The following is a 20,143-nucleotide window of genomic DNA, read 5'->3' on the forward strand; positions in this document are numbered from 1 at the left end:
AAAATTAAAATGCCTCTCTAGAAACCAAACAAAAACCATCTTTATACGACCAGAACTATTTTCTCACGAGGAAAAACTTTGTTCTGCAATGAAGAAAGCAAACTTCAAAGACAAAACCCACCAAGAATAGGTATAAACTAAAAAAAAAAAAAATTGAACAAAACAAAAAAATGCTCTGTTTCAACACATCAGAACATTTCTTGCACACTGACACACGAGTCAGACCTCTCCTGAGGGAGGCTGTTCTCCCCAAAGTCAGACTCAACATATTTTATTGCCCCACTTAAAAATCAGGTTCCGAAAGCGAACCCACATCTCTGGTGTGAATTTCAGGGGTTGTGGGGTTGTTTATTTTTAAATCACAGAAATAAAGAGCAAAGTATTATGATAGAAAAACTTAAATCAAACCATAAGATCCACTGATCTGTCTTTTGACTACTGAAAACTTAATCAATTTAAAACAAATTCACACTAAGTGTTCTGACACATGGGAATTTCTAAAGTAGTAAACATTTTCAGTATTTTTTCATTGATGCACATTTACACTCTAATAACACCTACCATATTTATGAAACCAGAGCTACCCAAAGCTAAGCACTAAAACCACTTAGGAAAAAAGTCAAAAATCAAAGCAGCAATACAGTATTATTTTAAGCTTCGTTCACTCTCTCCATAAGGCTCCTCCTTTAATTTATTACAGTAAGGTATGCTCTCTTGACGTGTATTGAGAATGGCTGGTGAGTTGCTTAAACAGGACAGCGCTTGGGTAAAAAAAAAAAAAAAGCTGTATACATGTACATTATACTTCAGTAATAGTCTGAAGGCTCTTAAGGTCTTTCAGTACATGAGTGGGCTCTTACACTGAGTGCACAAGTATGCGCTTGAAACAGGCACCAACACTTCTCGACACCGGTGGCAGGAATTCACAGCCCAAACACCAGGAGATGGCGCTGACAGCAGATGTTGAAGAACCAGCTACACCTGAAGATCAGCTTTTAGAAAGTTCTTGACATCCCTCTGCCTCCAGGTTCAATTCTTCCCCTTCCAAACCTCGAGACAAATCCTTCTTTAGGAGCACTGGGCACATGAAAGCATGAAAGTGTTCTGATGGGTGTGTGTTTCAGCTTCTTTTTGCCACAGGAGCAAGGAGGCATCTCCCTAGTAAACAGGGAGAGCGTATGAGACTGCCCACTGCTGTCTGCCCTCACTGCCTTCCTTTCCCCCTCACTTGGCTGCTGTATTCCTTGGCAGATGGTCTTAACTCTTCCCTTTTTCTTCCTGCAGAGCCATCTTTCAGGCTACAGCAGCCACCTACCATGCCAGAAGCAGCAACTGTATGAAGGAAAGGTGCACTGCAGGTCTGCAATTCGGTGTGGTTAGAAACAAAGTGAACATCACGCACCTTGGGTGTTTCCCTGTCTGATGTTCCAGCTGATGCATCACTTCTGTTCCAGGCCGGAAGAGGGACCAGCTTTCCTTCAGCTCAGACAACACTTACTACACGGATAATGTACTGTTCTAACTTTAATTCTTTTTTTTTTTTTTTTTTTTTAAAAGAAAAACCAAACTACTGGAAACCATCACTTTTTTTTTTTACTTTTTTCTTTTTTTTTTTTTTACACATCATTCAATATTCCATGAAATCAAGACTGTTAGCTGAACAACAGAGGAATATATACTGCTGAGTTATTACAACAATAATTTTACACCATCTGAAAAAATAGCTGTACAACAGCTTTCCAGACATAAGTTTCTTACATTAAAGAGGACAGACCACTATTGATTCTGATGCTGTGCAAATACCAAACTTCATTCACTTGTCAAAGAAAAAAAAAAGAGTTTCAAGTTAATCAGCTGCAGATTACATTCTCTTGGTTTTCTTCATTCACTTTCTCATAGTGGAGATATACCCATTAAGAAGTAAAGAATTACTTTGATTCTCAACAAAATGCTAAAGCTACCAGAAAGCCAAAACAAAACAGGGAAGGGGACAGGTGAAGCTACAGTAGTCATTAACACACACTTACGTGCACTACAGAAAATAACATCTTTATCTTCTACTTTTATCTTAACAGGAAAGTGGGAGACCATTATTAAGACAAAAGGTTGACTAGAGTTCATCCTAAAGCCTAATCAAATCATACAGTCCAACCATCCACCATGTATTTTTATTGTTTTAATGCAAAATCATGTGAATTTTCGTAATCAATGAATACAGCAGAAAATACTTTCAGGTTGTTTTGGACACCAGAGAAGCCACTAGTGCTATAAAACTCACTGTATAGAGTTCACCATATCCATTTATTAAGTTATTTAACCAGCTCGGAGCAGCAGTCTGACTCTGCCCAGCCACTGAATGCACCAGTCTACTTCAAGATAGAGATTCTTGGAAGTATAATAGTGGGAAGTTAAATATGAAAACTACACATTTCTTACAGAAAATAAAGTTTTCTTTTGCGTATATGTAGAATACCTATTATGGAGAAATACCAAACTATGGCGAATCAGTAGTTTGAAGTAGATAGTGCAGAAGGAAGATTCAGTCCTTTATAAACTTATCAAAGAAATGCACTAGGGTTTGCACGAGGATCCTTTTGGTTCCTGTATCTATACGTCAGCCAGATTCCCAGAATCTGAAAACAAAACCCAAAGATTTTATTAAGCAGAGGGTCTCCACCCCATCTTCCAGTTTTACAGAATTTGTTTTAAACATACAATCCTGACAATAGATCTCCAGTACCCGAGTTGAGGGTATTTTACTATTGCTAAAATTGCACAACCAAACACCAGCTTTCTTAATTAGAAAAAAGAATGCACCCTCTCAGAATGAATTCAAGAGAGATGAACAAAGCAAAAAAGCCAAAACCGTATCTGCAATGCAATGCAAAATATTTCTCATAGGCATGTCTACCTTTATATTACTCTTCCCTTCCCCAAATGATAAATATCCATAAACCTGTTTTTAGTGTAATGATAAACAAATCCTCCAAATTGTTTCATTTTACAGTTACCACTATTTTTCTAGTACACTTTCAAATCCTGTCGTTCCCTCCAACTGCCTTCCCCCCCCTCCCAGCAGCATCACATTTTCAGTACAGAAATTGAGGGCAGATGCCAGAGTGATTCTGTTTAAGTTGCTCTATCTTTCTCATTGCTGTAATATCTACAAACCTTCTGAAAACTGCACTAAGGGGCAGCAGGAGTATCTTCACATGCGCTGCTGTGGGGTTATGAAAGACCTGCTCTCCGTATTTTTTTTATTTGCCAATCAATAAAGCAAGTATATGTATCACCTGGATACTAAAGCAGAGTCAAAGACCATTTAAACCCAATGTTTAAAATACAGTTCACTCATCATGAAACCGTATCTTTGCACTCCAGGAGGCACAAAAAAAGTATCCCAGAACCAAAAAACCCCAGACTGTGTGTATGCGTAGGTGGGGGGATGCCAAAAGAGCAGGAGAACGAGGTAAAGCAATGGCACTCTTTTAATTACTTTTGGAGAATGGTAAACCTGAATAGGTAACTCACTGCAAAACTTAAACTTTACAGCACTGTGTTTTAACGTGGCATCTAGTTGCAGTTTGCAGTCTAAATAACAGAAAGTCGCAAGAATTCCCAGTGTTGAATAATGACAAGCTGTCTTTTAGGCAGACTTAAACAAGCTTTTAGTCTGGAAAAATTTGACGTAATTGATTATTTGTCTCCTGAGATGCTACTTAGAGTTCCTGTAATGAACCCCCTAAAATTTATTCTTTTGCAAAACAAAGCCTTAAAAGTGGGGAAAAACCACCTGATTTTCTAACCTCCTACTCACTTACCTCTGTGAAACTGAAGAAGAGTCCTATGCCTCCAACAAATCTCAGCACCATTCCAGAATATTCTTCTATTATTGGTGCACATGGTTGACAGCGGTGACTTGCAAAACAATCCTGTAGCAGATACAAACACAGAATTGCCCTCCATTTTCCCATGACTCTTCATTGATTGAAAGCATCTAGTTAGCTCCATAGAAGACTGCCAGCCATGCACAAACTCTAGCAGTTTTAAAAGACTCCAGAAAAACAAGTACATAAATGACAATGGAGTACAAGCTTTGCAGGGTGCTGTGTAATTATGTTTCTAGTCAGTTAACTAAAGAGCTTTGTACCGTTTTAATAACTACCTCACACATTTCTTAAAAAAACTCTGCTTTCTGCAACTATAAAACCAGTTGTACATACTTGAACAAACATAATGAAGTTGTAAGTTTTTTCACGCTTGAAGAACTTACAGAGGCACAGGTTTCATTCGGATCAAAGACTCTGAATCCACAACAATTCAGATTCCTCTCAATGTCTGTTCTTGCGCTGTTAGTGTTATTCCATCCCACTTCTAGAAGTTGACTCTAGAAGGTGTAAGCAAATTACATATCATATCAATTGAACTGGTTTGCATTTCATTGGAAAACAATACATTAGGCCAAGCTGATAATTCCCTAACTGAAACCTTCAGATCCTGAAGTCTAACAGGATGATATATTAAAGAACTTGAACATTCAAGCAGCCTGTGTAGCTAATGAAATAGAAGCACATAGCAGCAGCACATTCGGGTTTAGGAAAAAGAAAGGAAGAAAATCAATTATAACTGTGAAAGAGCACTAGTAATGGGACATGCAACAAATCTAACGGGGGCTGCTCAGACTTTAAATAAAAAGCGTGCTTACATGTAGGAAGCTGATTATTCAGTCACTGTACCCTTGCCTGCTTCTTACGCAATTAAGAATTAATCTCCATACTGCATGGAATCTGGCTTTACTTTCATACTTAATGGCCACCTCTGTTCTTAATGAAGCCATGACCTTTTCAGTTACACAAAAACAATTCAGTGGCTTTATCATCTTTACATTATGATTACTGGAGATTTCAGCAGCTTATCTAGCATTGCTGAACACACCAGAGAGTCAAAATATCATGCTGCTACACTTGTGACCATAAATCTACACAGGAAGCTTAAAAACAAAACAAATTAAAAGAAAAAAAGGACAGTTGAAAGTAATTTTAGAACCCAGATGTACTTCTTTCTGCCTACCACAGTCAAGCACTGCCTACAGTCTATTTCTTATTTAAAAGGATAATGCTGATTGTCTTAAAATTTGCCCTCCCCATTTTTTGGAAGACTATATACATATGTGTAAAAAAAAAAGTGTGTACACATACATATACATATGGTATTATGCTATAGATTAACTGAGAAGTCAGGAAACTTCTTACCTGCTGTTCCTTGTTTAGTGCCAAACAGGCACAGGAGACAGAAAACTGGACAATAAAGACTAGCAAAAGAATAATCATGTACTGGAAAGAGTAGTTAAGGATACACTCTCAATTTAATCTTGCTTTTATAACACATATGCCTAATGGTATTCCTTATTTCATTGGATAACAATAGGTCCTTTAAAAGAAAATAACTATAGAAGTAAATTCTGACTGGATGCAGAAAAGATGACCCAAATAATGTTCCCAGAACTCAATCACCACATATTACTCCTTTTTGGCTACTACTATACAGACCTGGTTTCTAGGTTAGGTGTTTCTTGCCTAGCAAGGCAAGATAAGCAAAGAGGTTAATAAAAGGAGCTGTGAGAGAGAAAAAACTACAGCAAATTTCTCCAGTTTTAGGGACTCATGTTGTTACATCATGATACCTCACTTAAATAAAGTAGTAAAGAAAATACTTTTCTGGGTATTACATATTCAGGTTTTTTTTACTTCAATGACATAATCTTGTAATTAATTACAAAAGGTAACTTTAGCCTAGATTTAAAAAAAAAGCAAGAGTTGTTTTTGGAACACAGCCTTACACGCTTATGGACTAATTCATCTGAAAACTGTAAAACAAAAAGAACAGGCTTTGATACTAAAGGTCACGTTTTGAAAGCTGGGCACGGCCTTCACAATTTGGCTGCTGTGTTCACAGGCAGATACTTATCTCACACAATTAAACTGTTTGTAAAGTGGAGCTCACTACCTCTTCATAGACTGCAACCAAGAAAAATAAGAATTTTACCTGATTAATCTCTTTTCTCATCCAAACAGATGAATTTTGTTATGCAAGGCAGCACCACAGGCTGCTTGCACAGCGTCAGGAAGCATAAAGGGGCAGCAAAGCACACTGAGAAGAGGCCTGTGCTCATTTCTAGTCTGGGTTTGCAATCAAAGACCAGGTATGAAAACAAAGGGCTTCCTGACAGCCTGTATTACCCACAATACATTCCCCTGCCAGCTACAACCACCTCGTTATCTGGAAGTATCACCTTTCTCTACCATTAAACATTAACAGTTCACATACTCTAGCTTGGTGTAGGGTTGAGCACACCGCAAGAGGCACCTGTGACACAGCAACCCACCATAGAAACCTCTCAAAAAATTAAAATATTTTGATTTTTAAAAAGAGGAGACCTTAATACTTCTGTCTTTGGAGCACAAACAAAGGAGAAAAAAGGAAGCTGGAACAAAGTTCAAGGGGAAGTAAGTTTAATTTCGACTGCACTTGACCAAAATAGGATTGTAAATTTCTGTTCTGTTTCTGAAGCACTTTCCCATCAGTTTCAGCTGACAGAGCAGGTTGTTTACGTGGCTTGAACCAAGCTGCAATCCATGTAATGCATCAGAAGGATACAAAGAACAGCAATACTTGATGATGTTTCACCGCACCAATCAATCCGACTAAGGCAATAAGGAAGAGGAAGATTCCTACTGCAATTGCCACTCCAACAACTCTGAAACTAGAGATGAGGCCGAAGCCGATTCCCCATGCCGCAATTCCAATCAGCAGAAGGCTTACCAGCTGGAGGGAAGAGAAAACAAGAAGTTAGTCTGCATATTAAGAGAGGCTCAGCCCACATACAGCGACATTCTTTACATTAAAGTTGTTATTAGAGAGGTACAGTTTTTATTTCCAGTGCAAAGAGAAGCACAAGCCTGAATGAATCAATACCTTCACTTCACCATAGAGGTAACTTCAGTTCCAGATGTTTTAAGGCACATACATTCTTCAACACTGTTAATGTGGAGCTGTTACAACTTAATCTACCTACAAGTCAATCCACATTACATTATCTGTGACTGACTAGGAGCACCTCTGCTATGAAGACAGGCTGAGAGAGTTGGGGTTGTTCAGCCTGGAGAAGAGAAGGCTCCAGGGAGACCTTATAACAGCCTTCCAGTACCTGAAGGGGCTATAGGAGAGATGGGGAGGGAGTCTTGATCAGGGAGTGGAGTGATAGGAAGAGGGGTAATGGTTTTAAATTGAAAGAGGGGAGATTTAAATTAGATATTGGGAAGAAATTCTTTCCTGTGAGACACTGGAACAGGTTCCCCAGAGAAGCTGTGGATGCCCCATCCCTGGAAGTGTTCAAGGCCAGGCTGGATGGGGCTTTGAGTAACCTGGTCTGGTGGGGGGTGTCCCTGCCCAGGGCAGGGTGGTTGGAACTGGATGATCTTTAAGGTCCCTTCCAACTCTAACCATTCTATGATTCTATGACTACAGACACTGAATTGAAGTGTGGATTATAACAGAATTGACAAATAAGCCGAAATGACTGGCTTGAATTCACAGACCGGAAGAATGAAAATTCCAGATATCTTCTGAAACACAAGCAGTGTATTTAAAGAAAATAGGGTATACAGCTCCACAGCTCTGAATATGTAAAAAGTGCACTTTGCCAAAGCCTACTGTAATTTCTTTTGTTTCACAGGAATATAGCTGTATTAATTAATTAGAGAAACTTCTATGTAGTTGACAATATAACACAACAGTTAACAAGATCATACAAAAATATGTTTTAGATCTGTATCTCAAGGACTTCATGTAGTAAAACAAAGGTGCCTTGTCGCTGCTACATATTTCTTAAAGAAAATAGCTCTAGTACGAAGTCAATCCTATATCAATACCCAAAACACTCTTATGCTGTTTCCTTCCTCTTAAAGAGGGTATTTGGGGAAGGCAGGCAGAATCTGTTCCAGTAAGTTTACTGAGATTCATTGTTTATATAGGCAGGAAGCTCCAGCCTTTCCTGTTTCCATGCCAAAAACACAGAACAAAATAAAATTCCAACATGAAAAGCTGCAGAGAAATTTGTAATGAGGTACAGCAGGAGAGAAGGAAGAGACAAAGCCAACCCAGATGTCCAATACACAAGATGCCTGATACGCTTGTTTGAAACAGTTAGACCTATGTGTAACATATCGCCCATTACATTGTCTATTAAATAACACCTATTTAACATGCAAGTTTTAACTTTCCAAAACCCTGACCTCACCGAAAAAATACGCAGAATTTATATCATCATTTAAAACAAAAAAAACCAAAACAAACAAAACCACCAAAACAAAACAAAAAAAACCACCACAAAACAGTAAGGGCTTAGTCTAGTCCAACTACTTGTCTTTATTCAACAACAAACACAGAGTAAGCACTTACACTTGCTCACCAGTTTCCATTCAAACAAGACACATCTCATGTTGTTTTACTGCTCATCCAGAGGGGTGAAAATTATTAAATATATAAAAAGGACATTTCCAATTTATCCATCATTTCAGTATGCTTATCTTAGAGCAGGGCATTTTTTTTGTTTGTTTTAATAACAAATACGTCTGTGTATTTTTTCAACTTAAGTACCTTTTGGAAGACTGATCTATGTAATGCTGCTTTTGAAACATGGAAATCTAAGATAACATCAAGAATGCTAGTAAAACAAGTGGGTGTTTTTTCCTGGTGTTCACCCAGGAACACACCTCAAAATTTTTTTTTTTTATCAGAAGCCTGTAATCCACAGAAGAAATTTAAGAGAATCTGCAAGAAGAAAAGGAGGATATTTGTCATACTTACACCTCTCTCTTACCAGGTGATGAGACAAAAGGACGATATAAAATTCAAAGGAATTGTTCAATACCAGTAGAGTTTTAGGATTAATTCACATTTGTCTTTGTTTCTCAAACAAAAAGCCTTAATCACAATGTTCAGTTAAAACCAAATCACTGGGCCAACATGTAGTAAATCTAAATTACAGACGGGGGTGGGGGGGAGGGGAGGAATAAAACAAACCAAAAAGACTTGGCTCTGCCACAGACAGAAGCACAAGGCTATAAACTTCCTGATTTTATTATGTTAAAAATTAGCCTTGCTAATCAGACAGTTAAGTGCAAGATCTACCTGTTCTGATCTACGCCCATTCACTGTATTTCATTGTCTCATACCACTGGGAAGATTTATTTTTCCACGTAGGTGTCAGAAGCGAACAACAAAAGAAATCCCATAACCCACTTTCCAATCAGGAAGTGCTGGCTCATGTTCTATGCTCTGCATCAACTTCTAAGCGCTGAACTCACACTGCCACCACACAGCTCTTCAAAGTGTTAGCTCATAAAAAAAATCTCAAAGGCAATGTCAAATTTCAATTTATTTCACAAAGAAAAGCAGAAGAAACTTTGCCCCTGATGATTTTCACAAATACTTCTTTCTCCTGCCTGAGCTATGACTGCAAATATTTATTTCTACCAATCTGCCTCTGGGATACCAAAATGTGTATTTGTTCAGCTCTTTGCTCATTTCATAAGAGGTCTAAAACAATTAATGAAATTAGTTTTATTCTTGAAGTATCAAAATCAAAAGAAGACACCTAAACAAAATTTGTGCCTAAAACACCTCTTGAATAAAGGCAGCGCATGAGCTGCAGGGTACTGGTTACTTCTTGCTGCCATTACTCATCTCAGCTTCCATTAGTTGAGGGTATGTACATGAAATTAGTGTGTATGACACTAAAAGTTATTACCATGACCCCCTGGCCCAAAAAGCTTTTCTGGTATGAACAGCCACACCCCCAATCTAGAACCGCTACAGTTTTCAAGTGGAAAAAAAGCCTCTCTGGCTTTTAAACTTGCTGTTGAACCCCAGATGTACAGCAATAAGGTGACCAGCTTCGAAAAAGTAAACAACGTAAGATAGTTTAGTTTCTCTTTTGATCACATTCTAGTTTTTTTAAAGCAGTCAGCCTAATTTTCAAGCTTTACCTCCATAATACCAAGTCTATACTTTCTCTCCTCTCACAAGACAAAATCGTTTAAAAGAATTAGAGAGCAGACATATGGAAATTCAATACAATGACAGGTCCATGTTACTGGGCTCTGGCTGGCAAGTTATGCAAAAATGCTGCGTCCGTCAGATGCGTGATTTGGATCAAAATAACTATTGGCTACTCCAATTTTGGCCACTTAAAATTGTAAAAAACTGACTTTGTGTTTCAAAACTGGAGGAGACTTCAGCTTTACAAAGTATTCCAGAAACAGATTTAGTATTAAGTTCCTGTCTTCTCTGCGTGTTGAGTGAGAGACTAAATGATGGTTATTCCTTCATTTTCAGGTTTGGATTGGACAATCTGAATGTTGAGCAATAAAACTGTATACGCTTTTATAGAGTCATAACATGAAAAGCTAAAGTAAATGCACACTACTACAAACAGAAAAAAAATAACTTAAGCTGTTTTGGGAAAAGGTTTTACAACTCTGTAAAACAATACAAGGCTCATAGCATTAGCCACTGTTTAGTTGCTAGAAATGACAAGTCAACAGCGCTTATTCCAGGGTTTTGAAACGAAAGCATTGAGATGCAGTATTTCTAAGAGTGAAACTGCTGAGACTTTGTAGTAAAACCTACTTGAAACAAAGTTACGTAGTGATCCTAATTACTTTTGAAATGAGTAATATGTTCATTCCAAATGTACAAGCTTCATTTGCTTATAAAGAAGTCACCTACTTCCGGTCAATAAAGGAAAAAAAGACTCTCTACTGAGCCCCTGAATGTCACGCTTTATTTTACTGAAACCACATTTCACAGCACTAGAATTCCCCCAAAGAAAACAGCGTCAGCCTTGGAAGACTGAAGTACCTGTGAAACTCCACTTTACCTACATGAGTTTACTTACATAAAGCTAACTTTGGTTGCTAACACTTCAAATATTTCCTTGATAAATCTACCAGAAATATATGAAACCACAGTCCAGTTTTCAGTGATTGGGACTGATCCGGTTTCCCACAGTAGTCTCATTAGTAAGCTGAAAAGGTACGGGTTGGAGAAATGACCTGTTAGACTGAATGACAACAGGCTGGGCTGCTGAGCTTCAAGGGTAGTAATCAATGGCTCAGCATCCAGCTGGGAGCAGGTAAGAAGCACCACAAAGGCTAATACTGGGGCAAATATACAGTATCTTCACCAACAAACTGGGTGGTAAAACAGAATTCTCAGTACCATCCTCAGAAAATCTGTGGATGATACTAAACGAGGAAGAGCGACTGAGCCTCCAAATAGAGATTTGTCTCAGATAGACCTTGATAAATTTGAGGAATAAGCCAAAAGGAACCTCATATAGGTCAAAATTCTGCTCCTAGGGTCCTTCAGTGGAGCCTGGGAACAGACCAGTCGAACAACAGCCTTACTGAGATAGACCTGGGGATCACACTGGTTGCCAAGTTGAGTATGAGCCAAGAGCCTGCTCTCATTGCAAGCAGGGAAAGCCAAGAGGTGTACAATCAAAGGAAACTAAATGCTGGTGAGACTGCAGTTCAAATACTGTGTCCTATTTCAAACCCCCCCAGGTCGAAAAGGAATTTGAGAACCTGGAAAGAGTCACTAAAATGGCCTGGAGCCTTGAGGATGATGTTTGAGAAGCAGGTGATGGAGCTGGGTTTGTTAAGCCTGACAAAGAGGCAGCCTAGGGATAATCTAATAGCAACTGAAGCTGAAGGCACATTATAAAAACAACAGAGACAAGTTCTTCTCAGTACTGACCAACCACAAAACAACAAGGCAACAACAACCTCCCAAATGGCTTGGGAGGTTAAGACTGGCCATCAGAAAAAAAATGTCTGCAAGATGGTTTGGAGCCATACTCAGAGAGGTGATAATCCTTCTTCTCGGAGGTTTTCAAGACTCAGTAGACAAAGCCACTGCTGGCAAATGAGTGTTAGTTGTAATCCTGCTCTGAGCAGGAGTCTGGACAGATGAGTCCCAGGAGTCCCTTCCAACCAACACTTCCACACACCACAGCCAGCTCTTCCACCGTGGAAACTTTGCCACTCTCCATATCAAAAATGAAAGTTTTAGCAGGCAGCTAAGGGACAGATTTAGCACTTGCCAAGGACTCTCCTGTGCCATCTATCCCATTAAATCGACCACCACCAGCTCCTAAACCCCATACCAGCAAAACACCTTCTTATGAGCAGTGAAGTCTCTCAATAAAAGAGCAATGAATAACTCCTCAAAAGTACTCGCCCAGCTTCAAAATCACACGTAAAAGTCTTGTTCTCAGAAGTGATTTAAAAGACGCTGTTCACTTAAGGCATGTTTACATAGAAAGCTAACAGTCATTAAGTTCATTACAAATTTACAATTTATTAATCTCAAGCTGCAGCATTCTGTCTCACAGAAAGATGTTATAAGCACACACTGTCCACAAACCAGAAAAGCAACACAGAGCTATGGGAAGTGTGTGCACAGGTGTGGGGGGGCGACAACTAGTATTTTAAATTTAATATCCTCATTTATTATATACTATCTTCTCTCTCAATACAAACTCTAGCAAGCTTATTTAAAAAGCACACACACAAACACAGGCTTAGCATAATCCAATATATAAACTCATCAATTTGAAATTAAGTAAATGTTTACCGGAACAAACTCATAGGTAGCGCAAAACCTAAGTAAAGATCAGTAGTTTTTACTATGAGATTGAGTACTTTCTCCATGGAATAAAAAAGAAAATAATTAAGAAAATCAAGCATATTGCCCATAGACAAAATGTTACTTCAATGTCAGCATCTCTACAGGGAAGATTTTAGGGACTGCAAGTTCAAGATCAGCCGAATGGCTCAGACTCCACTTTAAGTGACTTCCATTATATTTTATGTATATATATATACACACACACACATTTGAACTTCAGAGATGTTTCATAAATAACAATTTCTAGACCAAGAAGAATTTCTTTGTCACAGAGACAGTCATCACAAGTTTGACTGTCCTGTTCTCCAGTTGACCGATTAACACGATAAAACATTAGCCTTTACAGTACTTGTTGGGGTTTTCTTTTCCCCTTACTGCTGCATAAATTACTACTTCTACAAAACAAAAAAAAAAATCTCCTGATTTGCTCTATTCTTTAAATCCAAGTTCTCCTGCGCACATAACTGCTCATTTCCCTCACTCCTGTATTGGACTCATTTCCCTCACTCCTGTATTGGACTCATTTCCCTCACTCCTGTATTGGACTCATTTCCCTCACTCCTGTATTGGACTCATTTCCCTCACTCCTGTATTGGAAAAATGTATTTCTCTTCACTCTTATCCCTTGTGTACTTATCCACAAGCTTATAGTCTACATTACAAAAAGAAACCAAGATAGTAACAAACGATTTATCTAGATGCCACTGAGAAACAATTCAAATGCTAAAACCAGTTCCTTCTTCCTTCAGCAGAAAGCCACAAGCAAATCTGCTGGTTTGACTAACTAGCAACTTTTCAGCATTTGAACTAGCTTGGACTGCTTGCTGGGAAGGAAGTCATACGCAGAAATTAGTGTTCTCACCGTTCTCTTGTAGCCTCCGCCCAAAAAGGAGTTAGTAAAAACTGCATTTCAGAACTTAAATTTCAAGAAATACAGCCTCCCCATTCCCCAGTAAAGAGATTATATAGCATTTACACTGCTATCAGCAAAGGAAATATTTACAGAATAGCTGTCAAGCTGGACATGGAACAGGAACTAAAACCAGAGAGATTAGACACATGATGAAACACATCTTTCCTAACCTCTCTCTCCACATATAAATTCATATTTCATTTCCTTCAAGGGGGCTTTAAAGTTTAAACCTCAAATGGTATATATTTTGAAGGCAGAGATTTTCACCACCCTCCCCTTTAACTTAGCCAACCATTTCTGCACAGCCACAGAGAATATAGAAGACAATCTAGACATCTAAGAACATCACGTTAAAACGGGCAGTATGTAGTGGTGCATCTTTAGCAAGCTAAGACTAAGCTGAATTGATTTTTGTCACAGCTGTAAGCTAGCCAATCTGTAAGCAACTTTATCTCCTTACAGTACTTCTTCAGCTTTACGAAAGCAAAGCAAAGGCTGAGCAGCAAGTAAAGCTCTGGGTACCTCCAAAGGATTTCTAACAGAAAGCAGAATCTTCTACCTTCAGATGACTTATTTAAACGAGGGGTGATCAGTAGTCTGGTTACTGAACAGCCTTGACACGCGTGATGTGGAACAAGCAATTAATGTGAAAGGCAGCATTCCTGTGGCTTACCAGGAAAGCTAGTTCTTTTGTTTGACAGCCTAGTTCAGAAGTCTTCATGTGACTGGTCAATACTCAAGATTGAGTTGGTTTTGACCATGTAAAGAGCTTCTTTCATATTAAAATAATAGTGAGATTCAAACCCTGTTTTATACTCCCTGGTCTTTGGAAATGCAAGCTTTCTGCTGTGTAGCAGGAACAACTGTCTTCTGAAATGTTCACTTTTGGTTGCTTGTTTGTTCATTGCGTTTTTAAGAAGTTGTGAAATGTTTTCAGGAAGCCTGGTGATTCCGCAGATCCTTCTTCCATACATATATCTCCCTCAACATGAAAACAACAGCAGAAAGAAGACAACTAACGATTTAAGCTACAAGGCTACTACAGAGCATTCAAAGGGCTTCTTGATAATTGTGTTGGTTTTAAAGCGTCCACCTGCACTGCAAGGGTGGCTGAAAACATGAGTGGTGTCAAAACATACCATGCTCCATACAAGCTTACACACACCAAAACGGAACTGAACTCAGAGATCACAAGTTCATTCACCACCGTGAAAGAAACTGGCACGAGGCAAGAACTGTGTTTCTCTAATTCCTGTCTGCTAGTACGTGGCTCTGTGTAGCCACTAGAGCAGTCAGGAATTGATAATTCCATGAAAACACAGAAAACAGTCGCATTCCCTTTGCCTAGGAAAATCCAGATGCTCACCCTGCCACAGCCACCAGGTTTCCCCACTGCAGAGACAAGGGAGATGGAGGTGGGGGATCTGCATGGAAGATGTAACATGCTCAGCCCTCTGCATCGGGAATGCTGCAACCAAGACAAACACTATGATAAACCCTACCATGCCAAGTACGTGCTGTCCAGATCTGAGAACTTCTGTACTCATCTTTGTATACTTCCATAATACAGGAAAATCAATTTTGATAAAGAGGGCAGAAATGCACTATTTACACGTTCAATAAATACTGCACCCAGAAAACAACAGGCAGCAATAGATAAAAAAAAACAAAAAACCTTGCAAATACAGTGCTTTGGAAAGTGATGCAAAAAACAGGACAGTCTAGAAAACAAGTTCAGAGAGCAAAATAGTAAATGATTTTCATAAAAGTACTTTCTAGTGTTAAGAGGAAACATGGATGCTCTTGTGGAATGAACTCTGTGCTACTGAAAAATCCACACTTTTAATGGCAAAGCTACCATATGTTTCACTTTAAATCAAAAGGCCACTCTAGGTGTAAGGAAAACTGAAAGCCTGCTTAACAAAACAAAGGCAAGATGTTTACATACTGACAACAAACAGTTCATGTTTGCTACTGCAGCAATAATTAAGTAGCTGCTTGTGTGACAAAAACAGCACACACACACCCCCATCCAAATGAACTGACTGTCAGTAGTATTTTTTAAAATTTAAATATTTAATCTTGTGGCCCAGCTACCACTTCAGTCTTTCATCACTAGCTAGGACTTAGAGATTTCCCTTTTCTTTCTGACAATCTGATTTGAAATAAGATAGCAACTGTTCACACTTCAACACAATTATACAAGACTTCCTTGGAAGGAACACTGTCTACCTACGGAAATCCTCGTCTGGTTGAAGTGAGCAAATAATGGTGGAGCCAGCATCTAGGGGTCTCATACCTGGAAGATCAGAAGTCTTGGGTTATGTACACATCCTTGAATTTAGCTGAACTCTCTGGACAGGCATTTTAAACAGTTTGTATGGGTTTGTTATTTGATGGGAAATGTAAATATGATTGAATAAAGACAAAATTGGTCAGATACCCAAACCTAGTATTTTAAAGGTCCTTATATGCAGACAGTTCTCCCACGTAAGACCTCATTCCAGCAATACATGTCATTATATACACACTGAGTCAACAAATAGTCTCAATTATTTTTCTCTGCTCTTCCATAAGGAACCATACTGAAGTCAGCAAGACTCAGCATAGATGCCGGAATTACTCATATAAAATAAATTTTAAAATAGAATCAGGCCCTAAGGACATGAACTTAGTCCAGAGAAGAACCAAAAGTCATCAGCAAAGTACCATCTGAAAAGAATGGTAAGTGAGCAATTAGGTTAGTGGCTTTCTGGTTTCTTGCCTTAAACCAGTAACTGATTTATTACTGCCAGGACATATATTTTTCTTGGTGTACTACCATAAAAAGTAAAATGAGACAGCATTTAAAAAAAAAAAAAAGAAGGACACAACCAAGAAATCCCCAACCAAACAAAAAAAACCACTCACAAGTTCCAATATGCTGCTCTAGGGGTGTTTTAAAGAAAAGCAGAATATAAACTGTAATCCCCAATATACAGTTCTGAGGGTTAATTCATTCCAAGCATGTGATACAGACACATCAACGCTAGCTAGAAAAACACTCAAGAAGTGGTACCTATTTGACCTTACATCCCTTCTTACCCCCACTACTCCCTTCCCAGCAATTATTACTGTGAATCAACATTGTTTAAAAAGATGATGATGAAGTCCTTCCTCTGATTGCCTTCTGTATTTTTTTTCCAGCTGGGAGAAAATAAGCCCATCATTCATTGTGCTGTTTTAACCCAGGTCTTGTACTGTCAGGTTTTTGTCTAACCAAGGAACAGAGAAGCCCACACAATTTTGCCCACACCAGGCCAACTAAACACATGAAATGTTATTTCTGCAACTCAGAATTTAAAAGCATTAATCTTATAACTTGCCCATAATTAATAAACAACACAAGCAATAATAATCAGATATTCCAGTTACTATAATTCAAAGAAGTCATTCCTTCCCTTTAACAAAAACTTATGTTCTGCTTCAGTCAGATGAAAGAATACCAAGTGACACCCACAAAAGTAAATTCTACTCAAGGAGACATCAAAGCAAGATTAAGGTCACAGGTGCATTGTACAGGTATCACAAACAGAACTACAGAGGTCCCAAAGATCAACCCACCCTTGCTGAGGCCAACTATGCTCAAAAGACCTACCAGACCCCTTACACCTTTTTAATATATGGCTGCAGGAATAATGATGGTGTCTTCAGAAAAACACCTGCTGTCCACATGACATCAAAATGAAATTTGTGGATGTATTATGTTAGAAAGATCCAGATTTCTCTCACTCTTCTGTCACTCAAGAAGTAATAATAATAACAACAACATAAAGAAGTCTTGCATCAACCTCTGGTTTACTGAAATGAGAAAACAGGATGGGACAATTCACCTATAACCCATCCACTGGGATGGGGTAATCCCATGAAAAGTTGGCCAAGATGATCTTTTGAGGTCCCTTCCAACCTGGGCTATTTTATGATTCTAACCTTCCTTCATCATGACAGTTGACATACTCTAGATTTATCTCCAACTACAGATGCTAAACGAGGCAATGCCTACCTGCTCCCCTCTCTTCTGGCTGGGGGTAGCATGGGGATCCCAGGCGACCTTCCCAGTGGGTAGGCTGGGCTCCCTAATCATGCTTCCGAGACTTTTTCAGGGACATACTCCACTCTGCAAGCTCCTTCAAGGAACCACACGCAATAGCACAGCCTCTCCTACACAAGGTTTTTGTTTCACTCTTTTCTGAGGGAACGAGGGTCACCTCATACACCAAAGAACATAATAACAAACAACTCTGGCTTCAGCACAGGCACTTCTACCTCCATTCATGCTCCATCCTGGCGATTACCATCAGGTCCAGTAACCTCCAGCTATGAGAACTGTTTGTTCTGATGAACATCATTAGACCTGTTTGTTCTCCTGTCTCACCTTCAGTTGAGATCAGGCAGTGCTTTCAGAAAAGCACTGATAAAACTGCCTGCAAGCGCTGCCTGACCCCAATTTCAGTCTGACGAAAGTCATCCCCGAGCACAGTTGTTAACACGAAACATTAGAGGACATACTACCTCTCCAGATGTGCTGTGAAAGGAAGCCATTACACGCACTCCTGTTTCTTGCTATTTTTGTGTCATTTTAAAATAGACAATGAGGAAAAAAAAACTATAGCCATACCACGATTGGATATTTCATTGTTCCCTATTGGAAAGGGATCCTACAACTTGCCCCAACAAAACCAGGCACCTGCCTGGAGCTCCCCAGCAAGCCAGTTATTTCAGTTTGGCACACTATTTTATTATTTTTACCCATCACACATCTTCCTACCGCCCTGAAGCAGCCAGACTTCCTAACTCACTGGTCCAGCCCAGGGCAGAGGAGCGAAGCCAGCTTAGCGGGGCGCTGGGGGTCTCTCCAGCACAACCCCCTTCCCCCTGCAGTGTGCTCTGGCCTGTACAGGTCTCATAGGGCCCAATACACCGACATGGCACTTGTCACTCACCGAACCGCGCTTATTTCGGTGCTGCTCCTTCGCTAAGGAATAATAAAATAAACCCTTCCCCGGTCACCCCTGGCTTGGCGCAGCGACCTTTCCAGACAGGGAAAAAGGGCACTGGAGGGCCGGGCCTGCCCTCGCCACGGGGCTACCTCCTTCCTAGCCCAGCCCGGCCCTACCCGGCCCGACGGGGGTCACGGAGATGAGACGCGCCGCCCGCCCCGGGACCGCCCTGGATTTTGATCCCGAGGAGCCACGTCCCCGCGGTGACAAAGCCCGGCCTGACCGGTGCCACCTCCCCCCCTCAGACGGAGGCCGCGACAGACCGGCGGCCACAGCTCGGTAGCCGCCCCAACCCCTCAGCACCAACCCGCCGAGGGGAGGCCGCCTCAGGCCGCAGCGAGCCCCCCCCCGCCCCCTCCACCTTGGCGGAACCCGCAGGGCGAGGGAGAGCCCACCGGCACCTCTCCCGCCGCCTCGCCACGCACCGTGTAGAGCAGGTTGAGGGCGCAGAGGCAGTTCTTGGAGCAGGCGAAGCCGCCGCACACCATCGCGCCGCCGTGGCCGTTACACCCGTTACCGCCGGGGAACCGCGCAGCAGCAACAGCAGCACCGGCAGCACTAGAACAAGGAGGAGACCACCGCCGCCCCGCCCCGCCCCGCCCCGCCCCCCCGCCGGCCGCCAGCGCGCGGGCGCGGCCGCAGCAGGTGAGCGGCGCCCGCAACCCGCCGCCGCGCCCGCTGATTGGCCATTTCCGGGCGCAAAGGTAAAAATATGTAAATGAGGTGGCGAGCGCGGGGGGGTCTGGGAGCGGTAGTGATGGCTGTTGTTGCCGGCCGTCCCCTCACCCGTTAGCGGCGGGCACCGGAGAGCTGTGTGCTTCGCTCGGCCGCGCAACCGGCACGGCCCGTTCTCATCGCGGAGGTGTCGGTTCCGCAACCCCTTGGTCCCCCTCTATGGTTATGAGGGCAGCTGGGGCTCACTCCTCGGTCCTGGGGCGGTGGAGGGCGGGCGGCCTACTGGAGGCTGCCCGCCGGGCCCAGGGCACCAGGCCCCCGGGCTGACAGGCCGCCGTGGGTGGCTGCCGACTGTGTGCTCTGCCTGCGAGAGGAGCTGGGGAGAGGGGAATTTGCCGGGGCCTTAGGGGTGGCTGGGGGAGGTTTGGCGTTTCCCCGGCCATTTTGTTGCTGGGGGAGCGAGAGGTTCCTCCCTTCCTCTTCCACGGGGGTACATAATCTGTAATCAGTGACCTAGTGCCCTGTGTCATCAAAGGGATTTACTATTCCAGGGCATTAAAGTGTTTGGAGTACTGTTAGCTTTACCAGCTGTTAATCTGTATTTTTATATTTTTAAAATTTGTATTTAAAAATACAGTTGTGCTTCCACTCTGCCTCTTCTTATGTATTTACATCTCATGTATATTTTCGTAGTTTGAGGGTGAAATGTTTTTACTTGCAGGTAGTCAAGCAAAATCCTCCATCTCTATCGTTAATTTCC

General features: G+C 41.0%; 1 protein-coding gene across 1 annotated transcript; it reads right to left on the reverse strand.

Annotated features, from left to right (window-relative positions):
• Window positions 1-1,618: 1,618 nt before the first annotated feature.
• Window positions 1,619-19,300, reverse strand: TSPAN13 (tetraspanin 13). Its single transcript, XM_074151096.1, has 6 exons — window positions 19,134-19,300; window positions 6,658-6,825; window positions 5,253-5,333; window positions 4,274-4,387; window positions 3,822-3,932; window positions 1,619-2,633 (listed from the first exon to the last, which is right to left on the reverse strand). The coding sequence occupies exons 1-6, from the start codon at window positions 19,194-19,196 to the stop codon at window positions 2,559-2,561; spliced, it is 612 nt and encodes a 203-aa protein (XP_074007197.1). The 5' UTR covers window positions 19,197-19,300; the 3' UTR covers window positions 1,619-2,558.
• Between the last annotated feature and the right edge of the window lie 843 nt (window positions 19,301-20,143).

This window comes from Numenius arquata, chromosome 7 (assembly GCF_964106895.1).
Source record: "Numenius arquata chromosome 7, bNumArq3.hap1.1, whole genome shotgun sequence".
Lineage (NCBI taxonomy): Eukaryota > Metazoa > Chordata > Aves > Charadriiformes > Scolopacidae > Numenius > Numenius arquata.